The 23834-nt window shown below is 38.3% G+C and overlaps 1 protein-coding gene and 1 long non-coding RNA gene across 8 annotated transcripts in view; one reads left to right on the top strand and one right to left on the bottom strand.

Moving 5' to 3' along the window:
- Nucleotides 1–66: 66 nt before the first annotated feature.
- On the bottom strand, nucleotides 67–4905 carry LOC309343487. Its single transcript, XR_014157301.1, has 2 exons — nucleotides 4768–4905; nucleotides 67–4177 (listed from the first exon to the last, which is right to left on the bottom strand). It is a non-coding gene; the product is annotated as an uncharacterized lncRNA (long non-coding RNA).
- Nucleotides 4906–5012: 107 nt separating this feature from the next.
- Nucleotides 5013–23834, top strand: part of SYCP1 (synaptonemal complex protein 1) — a 48159-nt gene continuing 29337 nt past the window's right edge. Inside the window, exons 1-13 of one of the 7 annotated variants that reach the window (XM_081864899.1) lie at nucleotides 5013–5138; nucleotides 7473–7587; nucleotides 8310–8388; nucleotides 8783–8817; nucleotides 10464–10628; nucleotides 11350–11417; nucleotides 13514–13587; nucleotides 14041–14099; nucleotides 15414–15483; nucleotides 18343–18416; nucleotides 20251–20359; nucleotides 21580–21674; nucleotides 21772–21956. In XM_081864899.1, coding sequence (XP_081721025.1) covers nucleotides 7480–7587; nucleotides 8310–8388; nucleotides 8783–8817; nucleotides 10464–10628; nucleotides 11350–11417; nucleotides 13514–13587; nucleotides 14041–14099; nucleotides 15414–15483; nucleotides 18343–18416; nucleotides 20251–20359; nucleotides 21580–21674; nucleotides 21772–21956 — 1121 coding nt within the window. In that variant the 5' untranslated portion in view covers nucleotides 5013–5138; nucleotides 7473–7479. Of the gene's footprint in view, nucleotides 5166–5263; nucleotides 5288–5360; nucleotides 5461–5874; nucleotides 5905–7472; nucleotides 7588–8309; nucleotides 8389–8782; nucleotides 8818–10463; nucleotides 10629–11349; nucleotides 11418–13513; nucleotides 13588–14040; nucleotides 14100–15413; nucleotides 15484–18342; nucleotides 18417–20250; nucleotides 20360–21579; nucleotides 21675–21771; nucleotides 21957–23834 lie in introns of those variants that run through there. The other 6 variants (XM_081864904.1, XM_081864900.1, XM_081864903.1 and 3 more) reach the window with 6 other exon arrangements.

Genomic DNA, 23834 nt, shown 5'->3' with positions numbered 1-23834 from the left:
CCCAATTGTTGTGCTTGTATTAAAAAAATCCCATTTATGTTAAATGGCTATATTCTTTTTTAAAAAAAAAAATAAAAATACTGTGCTGCAAAGCCTAGACAGATCAGTTGGTGAGAGGACTGAAAATACCATTTGTGTTATAAACACACACACTTTTGTTGCAGTTGAAAAGGTATCAGAGCATGTATAACCTATATAACATTATTGCCACAATTGCAAGGGTATCTGGAAGACAAACTTAAAATGGTACGGATCAGGTTCTTATGTGCTGTTTGACACCTCTAGAAAGTATATCTTTCTTTGCCCAGGAAGGTTTTAAATGAGTGGGAGAACAGATGACAGCAGAAAAATCCTTTATATAGGGCAGCACACAGAAGACTATGGGAAGTTGAGCAGGGAACTGGATCCCTGGCCTCTCAAGCCTACACATATGTATGCTCTGATGGTCCATAAGAAATCTATTATGGCTTAGATGGATACTGCAACTATTATGACCACATAACTTTCTCAGTGACTTGAAGTGGATCCTGGTGCTTCTGTTGTAAACATGTACATGTCTCCAAACCACATTATTCACATCACAACACTCACCATCTTGTTTGTCAAAGTTATAAGCAATTAAACATTAAAGTTAACTAATAACCATTAGAGAACAAAATACTGAAATGATTGGTTATGTAATTAGTATATCACACAATTTTGAAAAAGAGTAGTAAATTATAATTACCCAGGATAGCTGGTAACCCACAAACTGATTATAGTTAACTGATTATAGTTTAGACCAAAATTTTAATAATTTGGTAGTTATATCTTTTTATTTACTTGCCAGTTCTAGTTGAGGAACAGCCAGAATAACCAGTACTAAGTCCAGAGGTTGGTCCTTGATTAAATTTTTCAGTAACAATAGTTACAGGATGCACAGGAATGATAACTCACTATATCTGCTATTATTTTATGTATTTCCCCCCTTTAGATCAAGCAATGGTAATTTAGTTTGATGGATGTTCAATTAGTGAAACCCCATGCATGTTTGAATTCTTTGTTTACAATTTGCTACAATATATGGTTCAACATTATCATCTGTTTTTGTGGACATCTCTTCACAGCTTCAGTTCTTTTGCTAAATATAAACCATAATGAACCAGTTTTGCTTTAGTCTTCTTGAAACTTAAATGTTGCAGTATTTTTTCCTGAATGCTTATAAACAAACCTTTAAAACTGTGAATTTGTTGATGTACAGTGCCTTTGCTGCTATGGATCAAAATCAAAAGAACTGTGTAGCTAAACCTTTATTGTGTAAGTAGAAATTTACTTAATTTCATACTAGAAGTGAGTTAATGCTACAAGCTGAAATGGAATGTTCACTGAATTTCCAAATGTAGTAGGAAACATTTGAAACAGATTTCAGCTATCAGTTTCAAAATATAAATTCCTGATATTAGAACAATATTTTAAAAACATGGCTTAAAATCTCAGCATTTCTATATTATGTTATTTTTGCATTTTAAAATTATTTTTCATACCTAAAATATTATGTAAATAACTTATCTGAATATATAGTTAATATTTTAATACATGAAATATTTTGTATAGGTCTATATTTTTCAGATATATATTTAAGTGTAATAAATGCACTATCAATCTGGTCTTCTGCAGCAAGATAGTTGTTTTTTGTATGTATCATTAGTCATCCAACATGATGGTCCTTTGCTTTAAAGTTGTATCACGCTTTGTTAAAAATATGAAGAAAAAAATACCAAAGAGTTATAGAAATGAAACTGAAAAGAAAATTAAAACCACAACCACGACCCAATTTTATCATACAACCTTTGCCACAGACCTTTGCCATAAATAAATGACTAATTAAGCCTGGATCTTATTCCAAGTATCCCATTTTCTCATTCATCCATCCAGATTCAAAGATGCCATTTAAGTGGGACCTATATGTTAGTCTACATGCGACAAGCTTTAGGAATGTCAGTATTTTAGTCTGAAGGCCAAATTGGCTTCAAGCCCTCTCTTTCAATTTTCTGCAAACAGTAGCCAAGTTAAGTCTGATGCAGATTACAACTCAATAGAACAAGGACTCAGCCACATTGGCAAATAAAAAGCACTTTATATATGTTGTTTATGCATTCTAACACTGTGACACCAGATGGCAGTGTGGAGTTCCATTTTTCCCAATCAGATTTCTCATACAAACTTTAAAAGGCGTTTAACTGAAATGCTTCTTTGATGTGTCTAGATCCAGCCCAAAAGTAATCCCCATGCCATTTTCTGCAAATAAAACACCTATGTTGCTAACCCTGGTAAGAAACACATAAATGCACAAATCTTCATCCAGTTTGGCCCTTAACACAGATTATTGTGTTGCCCAGCATGGCTTGATTAAAATATGAGACTGTGGTCCTATTTACTCTCCAGTTTTAGAATCGAATTATATGTGATATAGGAGAGCAGTAATTAGATTGCCTGGCTTTTTAAACGTTAAAACTAGTTTTCTGAATTTCATGGGTATCCCAATTTAAAATGGGGAAATGATGTGTTCCAATGAAATTAGAAGCTCTCTGTCTCTGTTTTAAATATGGGAGGGGTGGGGGAATAAACAGTCCAATCATGATCTTTTGTGCCTTTGTGCAGGCTGTGAAATCTGCCCTCTTACATTCCTCCTTGCATTAAGAAGCTGATGTGGAGAAGTTTTAATAAAAGATGCAATGTGCATGTTTTTGAATGTCACAATTGGTTGAGTCCTTGCCATGTCAACCCTCCCAAATCTTGATTCCCCCGCCCCTAAATGTTTTGGATTAAAACCCCCAGCAGCCCTAGTCGCTGGTTGTGGCTGAGGAGAGTTGTGGTTCCTAACATTTGGAGGACACCAGTTTAGGGAAGGCTGACTTAAAGTATCTTTGTCATTGACATATTAGATCAGAGCAGACAAATCAGTATCCTAACAATGTGGACATTCCACCTAGCATGGTATGTAAACATATTCATAGTTACAGCTGGTTATGATGAACACTAAAAAAATGAGAACAGTAAAGGGAAATAATTAATTTTCACTTTTGTCCACCACATTCTGGATGAGATAGTGAGCTGAATCTTAAAGGTGTTTTAAAGTGACAGCGTTGCATATTAGGAACATGCCAGATGGGTGGGGTATTAAATAATAAAAACATTATTACTATTAACATAGGATGCTGCCTTTTTGTGAGTCAAGCTATTGGTCCATGTAGTTCAGCACTGCCAACAGCCAGGGATGAGGAATCTGTGGCTCTAGAGATGTTGCTGGGCTCTCCATCTCCCATTACCACTGATCACTGGCCATGCTGAGAGTCTGAGATCACTGGTGAACTTAAGAGTCCAGCAAGCTTTGGAAGACACAGAGGTTCCCCATTCCTGGCCTAAACTGACTGACAGCAGCTCTCTTGGGTGGTTGCATGTGCAGTAACAAGAAAGAGTGCAAAAGGTGATGCAGATGTGCATTAAAATCTGCATCTGCCTATTTATATTTTATAAACAAGTTATTAAATTTAAATAGAAATACAACACATCTCACCAAAATATGGGTGATAGTTACCAGATGAAACCACTTTGAGGTTGTTTGTTGCTTCTTCTTTTTACAATCAAGCGGTATATAAATTGTAACAAACAAACAAACAAATAAAATAACTCAGTCTGCTGTCCAGGTGCTTAACTCTTCATGGATAATTTCAAGGCCTTTGTTTTCCTTTATGGTCCTTTTACTTTAAACTTGACTTTGTGAGGACAGGCTTTCAAACAGAAAGGCAAGACACACGGCTACTCTGGGTTGTATTCAGCGTTAGTCCTCCTACTCAGAGAATGCAGTGCAAATAATGGGTCTGCTAGTCATGCCCATTCATTTCAATGGGTCTTAATGTCAGTAGGTCTAACACTGGATGCAAGCAACCCTCCGGGCAAGCCCATGTTCTGACACTCACTTCCCCCCCGCCATTCAATTCGCCATTGGTTTCATTGTGCGAACAGGGTCTTTGGGGAAGTCCCTCTCTGACCCGGAATCCAGCCTTGTTCACTGCGCTCCACTGAAAGCTAACGCCTCCAGATGTGATGAATGCTGCAGTCCTCTACGCACTAGGGTAGGAACTTACTTCTGGGCAGAGCTGTATAGGATTGCGCCGAGAGCCTATTCGAAGCAGCGCTAAACAGAAAAAAAAAAATAGAGCAGTCATTCGCTTCGGTGTATAAACTAAACAAGCTATAGCTTAGGGCCCCAATCTCTTGCGGCCCCCCCAAAAAATCAAAGGAAAAAAAACCCTGGATGTACATTTCCGGATAAAAGATAAAAGATAAAAAACAATAAAAGATAAAAGATAAGAAACAAATAAAATAAAACCTACATACAGCAACAGTGTTTTGTGTTGTGTAGGCTCCTATGATGTAAGTAATGGGCCCCCAATCATTTTAAGTTAGATCTTAATAATTATTTCACTATTAATATACTTCTTAATTGTAGTTCACTATTAAAATACTTGAAGACAGGAGTGCCTGGCGTGCTCTGGTCCATGGGGTCACGAAGAGTTGGACACGACTAAACAACAATTAATATACGTCTTCTTAATTGTATTTCAGTTCTACAATTACTTTGATAAAATACATATTTTGTTATGTGCAAATGGCTTTAGATACCTATTAGGTCCATAAATTACCATATAGCATATATCCAACACCAAAAACAGCGACAATTTGTTGTTGACAAAGGACAGCTGGACATATAAAGGGCCCCATTACCTTCAGTAGCTTAGGGCCTCATCAAACCTCAATCCGGCTCTGGATATGGTCAAATGAAAGGGGCGGCGGGCGCGCGAAGCCAGCATCCCAGGGGAGCAACCTTCCGGCCGCGCACGTGGTTCCCCTTCCTGAGGGGCCGAAATCATCGCGGAGCTTATCCCGCTCCTTCCCCCCTCCCCCCCCCGCCCCCTGAAGGGGGCAGCTCACGCCGTGGAATCCTGATGGAGCCCCCTCGAGGGAGAGGAGAGGACACGTTAAAGTAAACTGCCGACCCGCCAGCTCGCGCCTTTGCACACGGCCCACTACCGGACTCTTCCCGCCTTTTCTTTTCCTTTGTACTGTATACTCCTACAGCCGTTTGAGGCGTTAAGGTATATACACACACATATACATAGAAGGTACATACACGCACATATACACATATATCTGTCCTTCCACTTCGTTTTCTCAGCCTATAGCACTCTCGCTCGTACAGGCTCACTTACCCCCTCAGTCTTAGCTCCCACATTCGCGTCAGTTGGTGCGTCTGAAGGGGGAGGGTAACACCTCTTAGATCTGCGCGCCTGACTCGCAGTTTCGGGCAGCAAAACGTGATGCAGTCAGCGCTGCTGTCGTTTTCACAAAATGCAAAAAAAAGGGGGGGGGGAGCGCCTGCACTACTTGTGTGCAAGCGTGAATGCTGGTAATAGGGTGGTAGGAAGAATTGTCAAATGTATCTAATATTAGCCACTGTAGTTTACACATGTGAAATGCAAGAAAGTGTCTTGTGTTTCATATGACCCTCAACTGTGTTACTGTATTTGAATTTTTTTTTTTTTTGCATTTCTTGCAACAGTAATTGGAATATAAAACTTTAAAGTTGAGTCTGATTTCATCAGCAAGATTCACAAGTCACATATAATTGCTGTAGAAGTATCTCATGGTTTATCACTGTCCATGTACATGTTGCTTCACAAACTAGATAACGTTAGGGAGACCAAAGAAGGGAGTGATGGAGACTGGTAAACTGAAAATATGGTATGGAGTTCTTTAAGAGACATTTAGGCTACAACATTATGTGAGGACCAAGAGGTTATATGCAAAAGGTTTGATGGAAAAGATGAATGGAAATTGATGGAAAAGATGGCTTTCACAGAGGTTTGAAGCACTTCCACCATAAAAGTCCAAAAGTTTCAGACTCACTATTTTCTGGTAGGATACAATACCTACTTGCAAATTCACATCACACAATTAGCATTGATTGGGAGGTCTTGCACAGCAAACCTACTTCCCACAAATATTTGTTTTTTGTACTAAGGAAAATCATTGGAAAATGTACTGAAAAGTGTGGGATAACCCTTGATTTGACAATGTTCTAACCTGGTGGCACAAAATTAGGATGAATGCTCAACAAATAGGTTGTTTGGAAGCAGCCATATTTTTAAATTTTCAACTGTTTGGTTCAGATAGAGGTACTATGGGCAAATATTATTATGCCCAACTGTTTTCATATTTCTGTTCATCATTATCATTCTCAAGGAATGCATTTTAAATTCTCATATACAGTGTAATAGTGCTGGATTGTTTGTTGCACAGAGCTGTACGTTGAATTCAATAGATCTACAATATTCTAATAGAGAATGATGAACACTATCAATTGATACAACTTGTCACAATAAAAAGTTTATAAGTATTACAGAAGGCTTGTTTTCCAAACACAAAGTATATAATTTTACAAAAAGTAAATATCTTGTAGGCTATGTTGGCCTACAAGAAAATTTCCAAAATCCATATTAGGGAAACACCTTGATTAGCCCAATCAAAATATCACAAAATAGTGTGCATTACAAGCTTTTGAGTTCCCCAGAACTATTAATCATTTAGACATTTAAACAATCTATGGCATTTTGAATTGTATTGTTTTTGTTTGTTATTACAGTATGCATTTTTGTGTTTTTATATTGTAAACTACGCTGTGATAGTTTTGGATTGGGGTGCCAATTTTATTGGGGAGGGAGGAGGCAAGCCCCACACTGCATAATCAGTCACATGATGAAGTGCAATCACACCTTTTGAATGGCAATGCCGTTCAATTGGGGGGGGGGGGAGCTCAATTGCCGGGACACAAAGTTGTATTGGTCCCTAGGAGTTGGCTCCTATGCTTCAGATGGTGGTATAGAAAATTTATAAATAATTACAATTATAAATAAACCAATAATAAATAAAGCGGAGTGGGTGGGAGAAAAAAAGTTGGCTATGGAAATGATTGAGTCTGCATCTCATCAGTCTTAAGATGGAATGTGGGAGGAGTTAGGAAACATTAAAAGGAGGCTCCTTAAGCACAATGCAGCTTTCAGGTTGCACCAAGGGCTACAGGAAAGAAGGAACAAAGAATAAAGACTTCAGGAGAATTTGAAAGCTTATATACTCTTTTGTGATATTTTGGTTGGTGTTGGCCTAAAAATGCACAAATGACAACGTTGGAATTATTTTTCTGTTATTTTCTGTTTAACTTGGGAAATCCAATAAATCAATAATTATCCATTTTCAATATTGCAATACTAGTCTACTTGACAGGGCTACTGTAAGGATAAATAGCATGATAAATTATATTGTTCTGCAGAACAGAAAAAGGGAATGAAAATAATGCAACATATTGAGTACATTTTATCATGAATTTAGTATTGCTAGTGTTATTTTGAGAGTTTAATTCTTGTGTCTTTTAGACAGAAAATGGAACAGGAGAAATCTTTTAAATTGTTTGTACCACCAATACTGAATAATACCCAAGTATCTGCAGTCAAACCACAGACAAGCAAACGAGATGGACGATGTTTTCAGGTAAATAAAAACTGTTACTTTAAAATATATATAGCAAGTTTACAAAAGCTGACCAGTCTTTTAAAAATTAAAGATTATCTGTATTTCCATTTATCCATACTTAAACATTGATAACTCAAAATGCAACATTCCAGAGTTTTGAAATTTGAAACTAAAAACCAAAGGAAAATGCCATTCATATGAAAATTAAAAGTAGACACTCAGCTCATTCTAGACAATGTTGGGCTACATGGACAATTAATCTGACACTATTATAATACAGCTTCCTGTGTTTATTCGTGTCTATGTGTTTATGATCCTATATCCTAGTATGTTCCACTTGCACTTATGGTTTGCCCCAGAGTGACTGGGACCACTCAGTCAGATGGGTGCGGTACAAATAATAAAATTATTATTATTATTTTTAATTCCTAGTTCCCCGTATGTTCTACTTCCTCATTAAAATATCTGAGTTGATCTTTGCCCACGTCTGCATAACCTACTCTTAGCCTTTTGGAGTGGAGTGCTTGAAGTTATGAAATTACCCAGTATGAATATATTTTCTAAGACCGTAATACCCCTAAATTAGAATTAGTTTTAATGACAGCTTAACCTGATTTCATAACTTGGCAGTAAGTCCTATTGATTTTAGCATATTGCATTTCCAAGTAATTTGTTTATGATTGGAGATGAGCATGTCCATTAAAAGCTATTATTATTTCAATAATGTTTTATTTTTCCAGGATTTTAGCAAGGGAACTGAAGATGATTATAATTTGCCTTTTGGGATGAAAAGTATGTCAAAACATATAGAAGTCATAGGTAAGATTAAAACATAAAAATAAATATTAAAGAGGATGGAATGGTAGACCTTGAAAAGTGAAGTAACCATTAGAACTAGAGCCAGTTTGTGCTGGAGTCATCGCTGAGAACTTCTGCAGTATTTAAAGCTGTGTTGTTTGTATTAAAATTGTACTTTGTTATATATGTCGTTCATTTGCTTTCTATTATTTTTTGCTAAGTCAGAATCCAATATATTCTGTATTCCATTTGTAGCCTATGATGTTTGTATGGACATACACTTATTAATAAGACTAACACATAGCAATTTAGGAATTAATACTGTTATTCAGTTGTATTGTTATTATAATGTTTGTAATTTATAATTAAGCATATTTATTGTTAAATAATAAGACATTAAATGTTGTATTTCCAGAACCTGTAAAACCTGTTCCTGAGCTAGAAATGGAGGTGAGTTAAATATACTGTTGCACGCCACCCATATCTCTGAGTGGTGCAAGATTCCAGAGGTTCCAGGTGCTCACTCAGGGTCAGAGTTTCCATTTTGAAATGAGACACAGCAGAGACTGTGGTGTCTTTAGGATATATGGTTTATTTACACATATATACAACCTAAGCCTATGATGGAGGGGTTCATAGTATCAACACCCTAAGAGGCTCTTGTTTCTCCCATAGCTGCAGCCTTGGATTCAAACAGAAATCAAACATTGTGTTCTGACCCTCTCTACAACTTGTTGCCTTTACCAGCCTGCAACATTATTTCCTCTAGGTTACATCATAGCCAACTCTGAAATCTGGCCTTTTGTCTTATAGCTGACTCTGAGTTGAGGGAGGGCCCCACCCATTTGCTTTCTGGCACAGAGCCCCCTCTGCTTAGCTTTTAAAATGACCTATTACCTTTCCTTTGTTCTCTTAATGGCCCATCTCTCAGGCAATCTCCTGAGTCCAGGGATTAAAAATCTGGCATTCAGTTTAACCCCCCCAACAAATTCCTTCCAGTAGCACCTTAAAGACCAACTAAGTCAGTTCTTGGTATGAGCTTTCGTGTGCATGCACACTTCTTCAGATACCCCCAAGACTTGATTAAGTTCTAACACCTTCCTTTAGAGGAGCCTGGCACACTCAAACTCATAACACTACATTTTGTGTAATGTACAATAAAAATAATCTATTATTAGCATTATCTGAATGGTTTGGATCACATTAGTTTCAGTTCTCAACTTTCCACCTATGTTCTTTCACCATGCTGACACCTAGTTTCTCAATTTAGGAGTATACAGGCACTGTTGAAAGAAACTGATTTTATAGATCCATTTCAATCGGGGTTTAGGTCCAGTTCTGGCACAGAAACTGCCTTGGTTATCCTGTATGATGACTTCTGTTGGGTGAGAGAGACAGGGGAAATGTGTCCTTGTTAATTCCCATTGAACTTTCCATGGCTTTTGATACCATTGACTATGGTATCCTTCTGGAGTGGCTGTCCAGGTTAGGAGTGGGTGGTACTGCTTTGCAGTGATTCTGGTCCTACTTAGATGTACATTTCCAAAGGATGATGCTTGGGGAGTGCTTTTCAGTCCCATGGAACCTCACGGTTAAATTTTATCCTCTATGTTGTTTAACTATGTTGTTTAGCATGGTATCTAAACATGCTAAAAACATTCCTGTTCACAGAGGCCTTTGCTGGTTCTTGATACCAACTAATTGTCATAACTTTTTAGTTCATTTTGTGGTAACTTGACTTATTTTTATCATTGTTGTATTTTTGTTGTTGTTTAGTCATTTAGTCGTGTCCGATTCTTTGTGACCCCGTGGACCAAAGCACGCCAGGCACTCCTGTCTTCATTGTATTTTTAAGGGACTTTATTCTAAACTGACTTAAGACGTTTTCATAAAAGGCAATATAGAAATGTTTTAAGTAAATAAAATTTCAGTCACTGTCACATTACTAAATTGTATATTTCATACTGTCCTTGGTGCACACAAGGAACAGTTTTTTTAATGGCTAATGTGGGTATCAAAATTTAAATGAAAAGGCATTTCATTTAAAACCTTTAAATTAAACATTATATAATAAATTATTAAACCTGCCTTTATAGAACATGGAGACAATGAATGAGCTTTATTCAAGGCTTTACAAAGAAGCTGAAAAGATCAAGAGATGGAAAGTCACTACAGAATATGAATTAAAGGAAAAGGAAAGAAAATTGCAAGAAAACAGAAAGATTATAGAAGCACTACGTAAAGCTATTCAAGAGTTACAGGCGAGTGTTTATAACATTTTGAAATATATAATTTTAAGATAAGAATAAAATGCTTTAAAAAAATTAGGGCACAGTCCATCCCAGCATGGGTGCAATGCCTGCACATGGAGGGATTGTCATAGCTTGCTACACTCTCCAGCCTCAAGCTGGTGCAGGGATCAGACCCTGTTGTCCTGCCCACTAGTCTGCTGTGGCTGCTGTGAGTGGCCGGGCTGTAAATGTGATTGTGGCTGCACCATTCTGCAAAGCCCTGTGGGTGGGGGTTAGGATTGTAAATGTTTGCTGACATTGTCCAGCCCTCCTCTCTTCTTCATGAGTCCCTGTCATGAGTTGAGGGAGAGGTGTTGTACATGATTTTGCAGGAAGAAGAAGTGGAGTCCATTTGTACAGTATCATGTTGTATAAATTATTGAGGATGACCTACTTGCTTACAGATTACTTCTTGCTTGGGTATTAAATAAAGATTGGTAAAATTAAAACATGTACTGTACAGGTTACGTATGTAAATCATGGGATCTTGCCGGAATTTTGTAACTTTCAAGCTTACTTTCAATTCAAGCTTTTAAAATGCACATATAGTTTGTGATGTAATAAATGCAACAATACCCAAATCTAATAAATATGTATTTTGGGAAACTGACATTTCCCCCCTTTGATAGTGATAATTATTAGTTCATCCAGACAAAAGCATGTTTTTTATATTTTTGTTTTATAAATTTAGTTTGAAAATGAAAAACTAAGCTTAAAACTGGAAGATGTAATACATGAAAATAAAGATCTTCTAAAAGAGTAAGTAATGTTAGGATAATAATTTTGTAGTCATTTGTTTATGCTATAGTATGAGGCAGTTACTAACCCCTTCTAATTACACTCATTGTCATGAGAGATCTGTAAGATAAAACTTTATCTTTTATAAAAGGAGAACTATTCCTATCTAGGACTCACGAGTTTTTCAGGTTGTTCTTCTGTCCTTGGTACCACACTGGCTCATAAAGTCACAAAAAGTAACCAAAACCTGCATGTTTTTGTGATACTTTGTTTGCTCTTTTTTTTTTTAACTATTCTTCTGTGTCTTCTTTAGTGTGTTTTAAAAAACACCACTTTTCACAGCTGCATTTCTGTGTGCTCCTCCCTTCCTTATTTCTTCCCTTCCTGGTTGTTTTCGGGTGGAGAGGGCTTTTCTCCTTGGCAATCAGTGACTTTTGGCTTGAAACCTTGGGCAAGGTTTCTAAGAAGCTCAGTGTGCTGCAGTGCTAGAGATCATTGGAGTATTACAACTCCTCTTGTACTTTGTCCATAACAGTGGTGATGGGAGAGTGGCAGGCAACATGGCTGGTGTGACTTCAGTGGTCCTGCTGAATATGACCAATAATAGTTCCACAATGGCTTCTGCAGTTTCCCCATCCAACTTGACCATGGCAGCAGCCATTTCTCAGCACAGTTGTGAGGTGGACTGTGGCAAAACCAGCTGCTGTTGATCAGTGGAAAGCCTGATATATGGTGGAGCCTGTTCAACCACATACTGGCCAGACTCAATGGCTGTCTCCCTGCCACCTGACTGTATGTGACAGGTGTGCAGTGGAGGTGCTTCTGGAGGAAGAGGAGCCTGCTCAAATGCAAGTACAAAGAGCTTCTGTTATGGCTTTCTGTTCTTCAAGTGAAGAATTTTATGAGTTTCAATCATCTCATGTAAATTAATTGCCTTTTGCTCTGTCAGACCCATCTATTACTGTGTTTCCTTTTGATCAGTTTGTCCCTTTGCCATAAGGGCAGCCTTTGCAACTGACAGATTCCATATTACATCAAATTACAGATGCCTTACTAGGAGATATTTCTTAGCACTTTATAAGTCTTAATGTGGTTTCTAGGCGGGACATGGGTGGCACTATGGTGTAAACCACTAAGCCTCTTGGGCTTGCTGATCAGAAGGTCAGCAGTTTGAATGTGTGCGACAGCGTGAGCTCCTGTTGCTCTGTCCCAGCTACTGCTAACCTAGCAGTTTGAAAGCACACCAGTGCAAGTAGATACCGTAAATAGGTCCTGCTGTGGCAGAAGGTAAATGGCAATTATGTGCGCTCTGGTTTCTGTCACAGAGTTCCATTGCACCAGATGCGGTTCAGTCATGCTGGCCTCATGACCTGGAAAGCTGTCTGGACAAATGCCAGCTCCCTTGGCCTGAAGCGAGATAAATGCCACATCAAATTCTCCTTTCTATATATTATATTTTTCCTTGCCCACCTCATGAGAAGAGAAGACTCCCTGGAAAAGACCCTGATGTTGGGAAAGATGGAGGGCACAAGGAGAAGGGGACGACAGAGGACGAGATGGTTGGATAGTGTTCTCGAAGCTACCAGCATGAGTTTGACCAAACTGCGGGAGGCAGTGGAAGACAGAAGTGCCTGGCGTGCTCTGGTCCATGGGGTCACGAAGAGTCAGACAAGACTAAACGACTAAACAACAACAATTTTTCCTTGCCACTTTCCCTTGTTCAAGCAAAGTGCTGGCTTTATTTATAAAGACAGTGCTGCATATGCATTGAACTCAGTGTTATATAAATTACATGGAGACAGTGTTTTGTAGCACAATTTGAACCCTTGTCCTAGTTGCTAGGGCACCACTGGTTTCTCCAGGCAAGCAACCCATCTGTAGCCTCGTGACAGCTTGTGCATAAGGAAATGTTGTGGCTTCTTTGTAGCTGTTTGTCTGTTGGGTGTGTCTACTGGGTGACATCTTGGTTTTTTTTTTACTATTTTCCCCCTCCCCTTATTTGCCTGGGTGATACAGATTTCACAGGATTTCAAATTTTCATTACTTTTTTCTGTAAAGCATAATGGACACAAATAATACTAGGGATATAATGCTGATATAACTGTTTTTCTCCCCAGAAACAGTGCTACAAGACATTTGTGCAATTTGCTCAAAGAAAAGTGCATGCAATTGATGGAGAAGTCTAACAAATGTAAATATCTCTTTAAAAGTGTTTGCATTCCCCCCCCCCCCCGCTCCCAAGATTCTCATAGACTGTTTATAACCTCCTTTCCCATGTTAGCCTTACACTGGGAACTGCTTTGCTAGTCAGTTCTGCAGGAAAAGCAACAGCTGATAGTCTTACAAACAGGAGTTCAAGGTGCTGATTTTTAAACTCCAGATGTTCCTTTGCATCGTTAAAAACAAGTAGGAGAGCATTATTTTGTTGGGATGAACTGAAGAGCAATTCCATATGATGGGAGTACTAGAAAGGCATTCTGAGTTGTGACTCCTTAGTTGCAAAACATCTTGTCTCTAAAGACTCACTAGAGTTCAGGAATTTTAGTAGAATAACAGGTCATTGCTATTCTTATTACTTTATCTATGATTTTTTTTACATATTAAAATAAATATTTAATCTTTTATATTGTTAATTTTGTTTTAGATGAACATGAACAAGAGGAAACCAGACAGATGTATGTGGATCTTAATAATAACACGGAGGTAAAAAAGACACATATTTTATAGTAGCATTATATATACACACACAGCACCCTGGTGTCCTCTGTAATGGTGCACACCTGCTTTCAGTTCCTTTTTGCTCCAAACTCTTTCCTCTCATAGTTTCATTTTCCTTTGAAAAAATGAAATATAGAAAAAACACCTTTTAAAAAGGAGAGGTGTGAGCTGTGGTTAGCCCAGGATTCAGCTGATAGCATCCTTCAAGGATTTGGTCTTTGGTTTACAGATGTTATATTGCCTGAGATCCTACAAGTATCAGCACTGTTTTTTAATATTTATGTGCAGTTGCTGAGAGCAGTTTTCCATAGGTTTGGAATTACTTATTATCAATAAGGTAATAATGTGCAACTGTTTATTTCATTAACTCAGGGATGAATTAAATATTAGATAGTAGACAGATCTGGGAATCTTGGTCTCCACTAACCATTTAAAAGGTGGTTAGAGTGCATGATCTGTGAGAGGTGGCAAGTGGTGGTGGTGGGGAGAGCACTTAGCCCTTATTCTTCCCATCACTTGTTATTCCCTTCTCCTCCCTTACATTTTCCTCCAGCTAGGGTAGATGTGTGTTTGCTGTGTTTGGCAGAAAAGCAGATGGGAAGTGGGTTATTCCCTCCTCACTCATCTGTTGCCTCTCCCCTCAAAAACCACATTATCCACCTACCCTTTTAAAGATGAGCCAGCAATGCTTTCAATTAGTAGGTACTCTTTAATGTCTTAAGAAAAAATATTTATATCAAGGGATTGTTCTAACTGTTGAGTGAATAACTATTGGTGTCAGGGGCTCCATCGGGGTGGGGGGCTTTGACCCTTCCAATTTTCAAAGAGGGAGCTGGGCCCCCTCAAAATTCTGTGGCATCTGGATGTGTAGTGGCTACCACTGCTAACACAAGGCCCACCAGGCAGCCGGTGCAAGGCCTCCCAAGCCGCTGCTAATGCCATAAGAACTGCTGGGCTACTAACAGACCTATTAGGACACCAAAACCAATGTGGAAGTGCAGCCGCAGAGGTTTGCGGTGGCTCCTCCTGCTGCTGCTGCAGAGGGGAAGCAGCCCCTCGGCCATGGCGGCAGCAGCAGCAGCAGCAGGAGGAGGAGCTACTAGCGCTGCTGGCCATGGAAAAAAAGCTGCTGTGGAACGCCTGGACATGACATCATGATGTCACATGCAATGCCAACCCCCCCTCCCCCATTTCCTACCCAATTGGTGTGAAATTTAAATATTTTAAAATAAATTCAGCATATATTCACTGGCATTATAGGAAGTTTGTTGTTACTAATTGTTTATTTACATCTGTTAGAGAATGATACATGCCTTTGAGGAACTTCGTGTACAAGCAGAAAACTCCAGATTGGAAATGGTTTTTAAATGTGAGAATCTTTTTTAAATTTATGGCATTTGTGTAATTATTTGAGAGAAGAAGTGGTTACTGGTGGGAGAAGCCTGGGATAAGGGTAGAGCTTGGATGAAATCAGTAGTAGCTAGTAACAATTTAAAGTTTATTTACAGAAATATTGCAAAATTAAGGAATGTTAGAAGGATGTTGGAATGAAGTAATGTGGTTTTAGCAGAAATGATATTAAGGATTAGGTAAAAATTGATTTTTTAATTGGAGAAAGACGAGAATGTAAAATTACAGTATATTAAGATAAATTATTAGGATAAAAACAAAGCTAGAAAGGATTTGCTGAAATATCTAATTGAACTAGAATACAAAAAATGGAGGTTTGAGGAGGTCAAGGAAATAAGCAAAGGAAAGAAAGTTATGTAAAAGTTTGAGCTGTTTTTTTTCTCTTTTTCGAATTGTTTGTATTTTTGTATTTTATTTTTGTATTGTATTTTTGTATTTTCCTTTTTTTGTTTTTTCTAATTTTCTCTTTGTAATCTTTAAAATTTGAATAAATATTATTATTAAAAAAAGAAAAAGAAATCAGTAGTAGCTAGTAAGGCAGCACGGGTGGGACACAGTTGCTGTCCTGGCTTCCGAACATGGAAGGTTGCAGGTGCTTATTGAGAGAGAGAGGAGATGCAAGGTACAGGGAGCTTGGCACACAACAACACTGTCACACACTGTACCAAACTCCCTGCACCTCATCCCTTACCCTTCCCTCAGTAAACGCCAGTGATCCACTGTTTTGGGAAGTCTGGAGAGCAGTGCAACTCCTCACAGGCTGGTTGAAGCTCAGTGGTACAGTAACTTCTCTGCATACAGAAGATCCCAGGTTTGATCCTTGGCATTTCCTGGTAGGGCTGGGAAATACTTCTGTCTGAATCCCTGGAGCAGTGGCGTAGCGTGGGGGGTGCAGGGGGGGCCGGCCGCACCAGGCGCAACATCTGGGGGTTAGGGTTAGGGGGCGCAAATCCATGGGTTAGGTGGCGCAAATTACTTGCCTTGCCCCGGGTGCTGACAACCGATGCTACGCCACTGCCCTGGAGAGCTGCTGCCAGGCACTGTAGAGAAAACTGAACTAGATGAACCTAAAGTGTTGAATACCAGAGCCTTTTCACAGGTCCAAAACCAGGCTATGTCACATTACATCGAGATCCATTGTTATACAGTAGAAAAAAGCTATTTAAAGATTGTGGAATTACACCAATATGTGGTGATGGCCACTGATTTAGCTTTAAAATGGAATTTGATATATTTATCACTGGTTACTAGTCATGATTACTAGTTACTAGTTAAATGCTTCCTCTAAGAGGCAGAATGTCTCTGTATGCCAATTACTAGGGAACAATACATTTTACTTATGGACTTTTTATAGGCACCTGGTTGTATACTGTGGGAAACAGGATGCTAGGCTAGACAGGGCTTTGATCTGGTGTTGCAGGAATCTTATGTTCAAAAGGGTTGAGAAAATGATATAAATGAAAATTTTACCTGTTTTCTTATTTGATCCTATACAACTGCCATGTTTGTAAATCACCTTAAATAATTGAATGAGAGAGTATTTTAAATAAGTTTTAAAGAATCATTTTAAGACTTCCAATTATGATTCCCATTTGGCTTTCTATTTATTGCAAACTCAGTGGAAATGCCTGTGTTTCATACCTAGGTGCTGATGATAATAGAATTTTCTGTAACATGAAATTCATAGTGGGGAGCATTATGCATGCCAAAACCATGTGCTGTGTCAGGAATTATTCCTTCCTACCATGTTGTTTTGGAATGCAGGTACACCAGACACCCAAGTTTTCCTGTTCTTGTCAGCTACAGTGTTCAAGTACTCTTCAGTCAAAGGAATTAGAAAAGGGTAGCTGTCAAGTTGCTCAACTTTTTGTGTTTTGAGATTATTGAATGTGCCTTCTTCTATGTTTTTATTTCTGAACTGGACTGGGTCCCCCCCCTTTTTCCTGTTCTTTTATAGCCAGAACAATCCTAATCCCCGGAATTAGGAAGTGTTATTCCATCTACCTTTGCTAAACTTTACCAGACTCTGCAAATGCAGACCTCAAAGTGGGCTGTTTCTGGGGTGGGGAGTCAGCAGGGCTGAGCTGAGCATAATGTGCACAAGCCAGAATTATCTGCAGCAATCTTGCACTTACATACTCACGCTACTTATGTACCCCCATCTCCTACCCTGCATCATCTGAAACAACAAACTGTGGTTAACATTAATTATGGTTTGTTTATGGTTTGTTTAAAACAAAGCAAGCCAAGGAGAGCGCACCAGCTAGATTCATGCTGCAACTCATTCTGGGTCATGCACATGGTGCTAAACTATAATTTAGCATACGGGTGAGAAACCTCAAGCATTGTAGCCAAATGATAGTAGTTCACATCTCTCTATCTGGCCCTTGGGTGATCCACATCCCTCCTGAATCACACCCACTCTCCCACTGATCCTGCTTTATACCCTCCTTGAGTGTTTTGAGCCTAGCTGACCTCTGATAATGCCTCTTGATTAGAAGATAGAGAGGGGTGAGTGAATCTGTGTAGAAATAGCCTACTGTACAAAACAAAAAATAAAATAAAATTCATTTGTTGATCCATCCACTTTTTCTTCTGGCCCATCAGCCACTGGTATGTGATTCCTGAAAAGTTGCCATGAGTGAATGTAGTTTTGAGGCTGAAACAGGTTCTCCATAATTGGTTTAGCAGGATGTGTGTGAACATACACATTGACATATGAATGAGTGATATATATAAATGTGTGAATCATCTTCCTCTTTTAGTATTTTTAATATCATGTAGTTACTAAAAATATCCATGATTTTTATTTTGGAAGTAAAAGAAGAAGCAGAAAAAATAGAACAACTTGAAAAAGTCCACAAAAGAGAGATGGATGCAATGGAAAAACAGGTTTGTTTTATTGTTACTGAGATTAATAACATTATGTTAGTTATTAACAAGACCCCACATGAACCAACCAGGACTCTGCGTTCATAATCCAAGGCCCTTTTTTATGTGCCTCCTCAAAGGGGGGGTGTCAGCACAAGAAAGGGTCTTCTTAGTGGTGGCTTCCCACTTACTGAATGCTTTTGTGGGGAGGCACACCTGGTGCCATCATTATCTACCTTTAGGTGCCAGGCCAGAACATTTCTTATTTTGCTAGGCTGTTGGCTTTTAATTAGCTGTGGCCTCAGACAGTTGGTGGGATGTCTTAATTCTGCCTTTTTATAAGTATGAATGTGTTTGTTAGTCACATGAGTTACTTTTTGTAAAAAATGTAACTAATAAGTAAAAATAAAAAGTGGAACATGCAGCAAAATCTTGCAGTTTCACATCTGGTGCAGTTTTATACCTGGTTTTACATCTCTCTCCCCCCACCCCCCTGCCACAACAGTTATTCAGCATTCCTCAGTCTTCATTGAGCTACAGTGGTACCTCAGGTTAAGAACTTAATTCGTTCCGGAGGTCTGTTCTTAACCTGAAGCACCACTTTAGCTAATGGGGCCTCCTGCTGCTGCTGCTGCGCCGCTGCTGCACAATTTCTGTTCTCATCCTGAAGCAAAGTTCTTAACCTGAGGTAATATTTCTGGGTTAGCGGAATCTGTAACCTAAAGCGTATGTAACCTGAAGTGTATGTAACCCGAGGTACCACTGTATTTGGGGGTTCTTCTACTCTAACGCTGTGACCATGCCACATTCTTGAATATGTACATACTCACTCACTCACTCACTCACTCACTCAGAGGCATATAGCTCAACCTCCTCAGCTGATCCATGTAGATCAACTGATGGTGGGGGTTTTAATGCCCTCCTCCATCAAATAATCAATCTGAGAACCAGGAATGACCAACTTGTATCTGCTTCAGGGTGCTGGACTTCACCCACCTCAGCGCTGTCTACTTTATATTTTCCTCTTTTTGCCAGTCGGTGGGGTCTTGGGAGCCAGATTAGATCTCTGAACGGGGTGATAGCCATCACTGGTTTAAACTAACCACAATCCCAGTTCAGATGACACAACACTGTGGTTAAATATTGATAAAGGCATGTAAAATTTTGCATGGTGGAAAAAGTGTATAGAGAGACATTTTTCTACAACTCTCATAACATTAGAATCTGGAGTCATTCAATGAATGTTAGAAGATTCAGAACAGCAAAAGGATGCACTTCTTCACATAGTACATAGTTAAACTATGGAGTGCACTGGCATAAGATTTAATAATGACCAGCAGCTTGGATGACTTTATAAAAGGATTAGACCAATGCATGGAGGAAAAGGCTATCAGTGATTGTTAGTCATGGTGGCTGTGTAATGCCTTGAATCTGAACTGCAGCTAATTTTAACTATGGTTAGTTGCAACAAACTGATTTCAGACTATAATTTATGAGACTAGCTTGCTTCAAGTAATCACGATTAACATTAAACACAGCTTAAGGGTTTGAAATAAATGCTAAATTGTGATTAATCTAAAACAGAAGTGGAAGCTTCTGATCTCTTCATGGCTGCGCAGGAGGAGGAGCATGCAAGCCCAATATGAAATTCATAATTCTAAACCATGGTTTAGTCTATTGTCTGAATGCAGCAATGTAAGATTATGTTGTAGGATGATCTTTCTCATATCTCCTGTAACTGATAATGGTTTCTATATCTAAAAAGGCAAATATTAAACCATGTGCATAACACAGAAATGTGAAGCTGAAATGGCAAGCATGGCTATTTATGTGCATAAATTATTCTTTTTATTAGGTGTCAGACTTGGCAGTGCAAAATGGTGAAAAAGATAATAAAATGAAACACATAAACCTACAGTTACAAGAATCAAGAGAGTTCGTTGCTGAGTTAAAAGAAATAAAAAGTAAGCATTTTTATGATTTTATTCCAAATAGCATTATTAGAAGTAGTGGTACAGCATACTGAACCAACTGGTTGCCTTCAGATTTTTTTTTAAAAAAGATTTTATTTATAAACACTATTAACAAACAAAAAATTGCAAATGTTGTAAACTGATGATTATACAAATAACTATCTTTGATATACCAGTGGTATTGATATGGAGATTGTTTAAGCTACCCAAATTTCTCTCATTGATGCAGACAGACAAATTTGTGCATTGGGACCTGTAGTATTTGCAAATGAAATGAAATGGCTATTGTCCACATGTTCTTACCAGAGTATGATTTGCAAGTTCTTTAAATCTTTCCATTTTTGTGTCCTTGAAATAATAGCTGCAGCTAGCATCCATGTTACTAAATCCTTCAGTTCTTTATTATTTATTAAATTTCATAAAATGTATATACCACTTGATTGGAGAAAACCTCAAAGTAGTTTACAAAAAGTTATAAAGTACCCACATGTCCATCCCAAAATTCAACAAAGCAAGTTCAGGAGACATTATAGTTTTACAGATTTTAGACATTTATTTATGGATAAAACTTAGAGATCCTTGGGTTTCCCACCAGAAATGGTAGAAGGTACCTTTACCACCACCTCCATGGCAACAATTTGTTGAGATGTCATTTGGTAAAACCTCACTGGCATGCAGTGCCACCTATGGGTGACTTTTAATGTACACTCCCTTACATATGCTCACACTGACCTATACTGTACAGTCTAAATCAGAGCAGTCCAACCTCATAGACCAAGTGGGCTGCAAAAGACTTTGACACAGAACCCACAGGCCACACACTGAATTAAATTTCATTATCACTAAGTAAAGTTTTTGCAATATTGTTAATACTATTTAATAAACACAATGAATATATTCAAATTAATAGCTTTATTTTTTATTAAACAAATCTAATACACAAAGTCAGGGTGAGTCCCTGACAGATAGATAGACACAAAGCATGGATATGCCGAAGGATCTGGGATTTGAGTGCGTGTGCGTGTGACCCCTGAAATCCTGCCCAGGGAAGATCCGAGCACATGGAATGCGAGTCAAAGCGATTTCAAACAGGAGCTGAGTTTGCTCTTCCTGCCAGGCAGGTTTTTTCACACAACTGAGATCTACCCACTGTGATTGCCCCAAACCTCAGAAATGTCTGAAAATGTGTTGTCTTTTACTTTTAAATTTAGAACAACATGATGAAGCGTTAAAAAAAGCACAGACTAAACAAAATGACTTATTGACTGAACTGGAAGAAACGAAAAGTTCTTTGCAAAAGGCAGAGGTATGGACTTGCAATATTTTTTGTTCAATAATACAGAACAGAAGTGAAAATTTTCTGAATTGTATCTTAATTTCAATATATTCTTTATTCTGTTTAGAATACTTGTAAGGGTTTAGAAACTGAGTTGCAAACTGCAGTAAAAACATTAATTCAAGTAACTGAACAAAAGGAAGAAACAATAGAAGAATTTAAAGAATTTAAAAGAACAAGTGCATCAGTTATTGATGATCTCCAGGCCAAAGTTTCCAGTTTGAAGGAACTGCTAGAAAAAGAAGAAATGAGGTAAAAATGACCTTACATGCATACATAAGAAAGAATAGCACTATTGGTGATAACAGGGTTTCACAGAATGACAAGAACATTGAGAATCTGTCACTTAATTACAAGCTTTGCCCAAGTCTTTACACATGAAACCCTCTTTGAAAAGGAGTATTTGTTCAGGTATATAGTCAGGACAAAATAAATACTCCCCATTCCCAAATAGCTTTCAGATATGATTATTTGTTCTCTAAGGGTTACGTAGAAACAGTATCCCCACAGTTTGTGTTTCTTCTTTAAATAGCAACCATGCATGGGAAGTGGGGATCACAGTCCGGACCATGGAACATGGGAGGGGAAACCTAGCAGTTTTCCTCATAAGAGTGAATAATAGCTTTGGTGTGAATAATGAGGCGGGTTTTCCAAAAAAATTAGGGTAGTTTGCTTGGGGTAATATGCACTGGAAAATTTGCTAATGCCCTAGACCAGTGGGTCCCAATTGGTGGTCTGTGGACTTCAGAGGGTCCATAGCAACATTCACATAAAGCTACCATAGAAATATCAAAATTTTCAAAAATAGGGGCTTAAGTCCACAGTACTTAGCTAATTGGGAACCACTGCCCTAGACTCATAGAGAGTGATCTAATTTAGCATATTTATTTTACTTCTGTTTAGTAAACAAAGTTAAAAAAGATTAACTGCCAAGTTGGCCTAATATATTTGCAGTTGATATCCACTCATTGTTACTCATGACTTTACAAAACTGAAAAAAATGCTGTTTTTGAATTTTTTTACAGGGGATTGTTCTTAGGACAATTTCATGAAGCAAAAGGTTAACCCCCTCTCTCCATGCATTGTGGTACTCATCCTGATCAGTTCCCACTATATCATCTGTTTAAAAACAAACCCAGAATGGGATCAGGGGGAGGAAGTGTGCATGGAACATCCATTTGTATATAACTTATATATATGTAGTATGTATTATAGTTGAGGATATGGAAATGGAAAAATATGATATTTGACTGGATTTAACGTATTACTTTAGAACATGGTTTCCCAATCTTGTGTCTGTAGCTGTTGTTTAACTACAGCTTCCATCATCCCTAGCTAGCAGGACCAGTGATCAGGGATGATGGTTATTGAAGTCTAAAAACATCTGGACACCCAAGTTTGGGAAACTCTGCTTTATGGCCAAAGCACAATGTGCTGGGAGATCCATGACTAACTTCCAATTACAGATAGGTAGCCGTGTTGGTCTGCCATAGTCAAAACAAAATAAAAAATTTCCTTCCAGTAGCACCTTAAAGACCAACTAAGATAGTTCTTGGTATGAGCTTTCGTGTGCATGCACACTTCTTCAGATACACTGAAACAGAAGTCACCAGACCCTTCTATATAGTGAGAAGGTGGGGAGGGGTATTACTCAGAAGGGTGGTGGGAATGGGTGATTGGCAGATAGCTGTGATGAGCCTGTTGACGACTCTTAACGACTGCAATAGGTCTTACAGGAAAAAGCAAGGGGTGAGAAGGTGAAAAATGGCTTTGTCATGTATAATGAGATAAGAATCCAATGTCTTTGTTCAGACCAGGTCTCTCCATGGTTTTAAGTTTGCTAATAAGTTGCAATTCAGCAGCTTCTCTTTCCAGTCTATTTCTGAAATTCCTTTGTAATAGAACAGCTACTTTGAGATCTTGTATAGAATGTCCTGGGAGATTGAAGTGCTCTCCTACTGGTTTCTCTGTCTTGTGAATAAACAGACATAAATCTGACATCAGGAATCATAAGAACCAAGAACTATCTTAGTTGGTCTTTAAGGTGCTACTGGAAGGAATTCCAATTGTTTTTGATTTTTTTAAAACTAAATGTGGTAAGTGTGGGGGAACTGCTAATTTGATCAAGGA

Source organism: Podarcis erhardii (assembly GCF_964252035.2).
Source record: "Podarcis erhardii genome assembly, chromosome: 6".
Classification (NCBI taxonomy): Eukaryota; Metazoa; Chordata; class Lepidosauria; order Squamata; family Lacertidae; genus Podarcis; species Podarcis erhardii.
The sequence above is the reverse complement of the archived record's forward strand: the minus strand, read 5'-3'. Positions and strand labels throughout refer to the sequence as shown.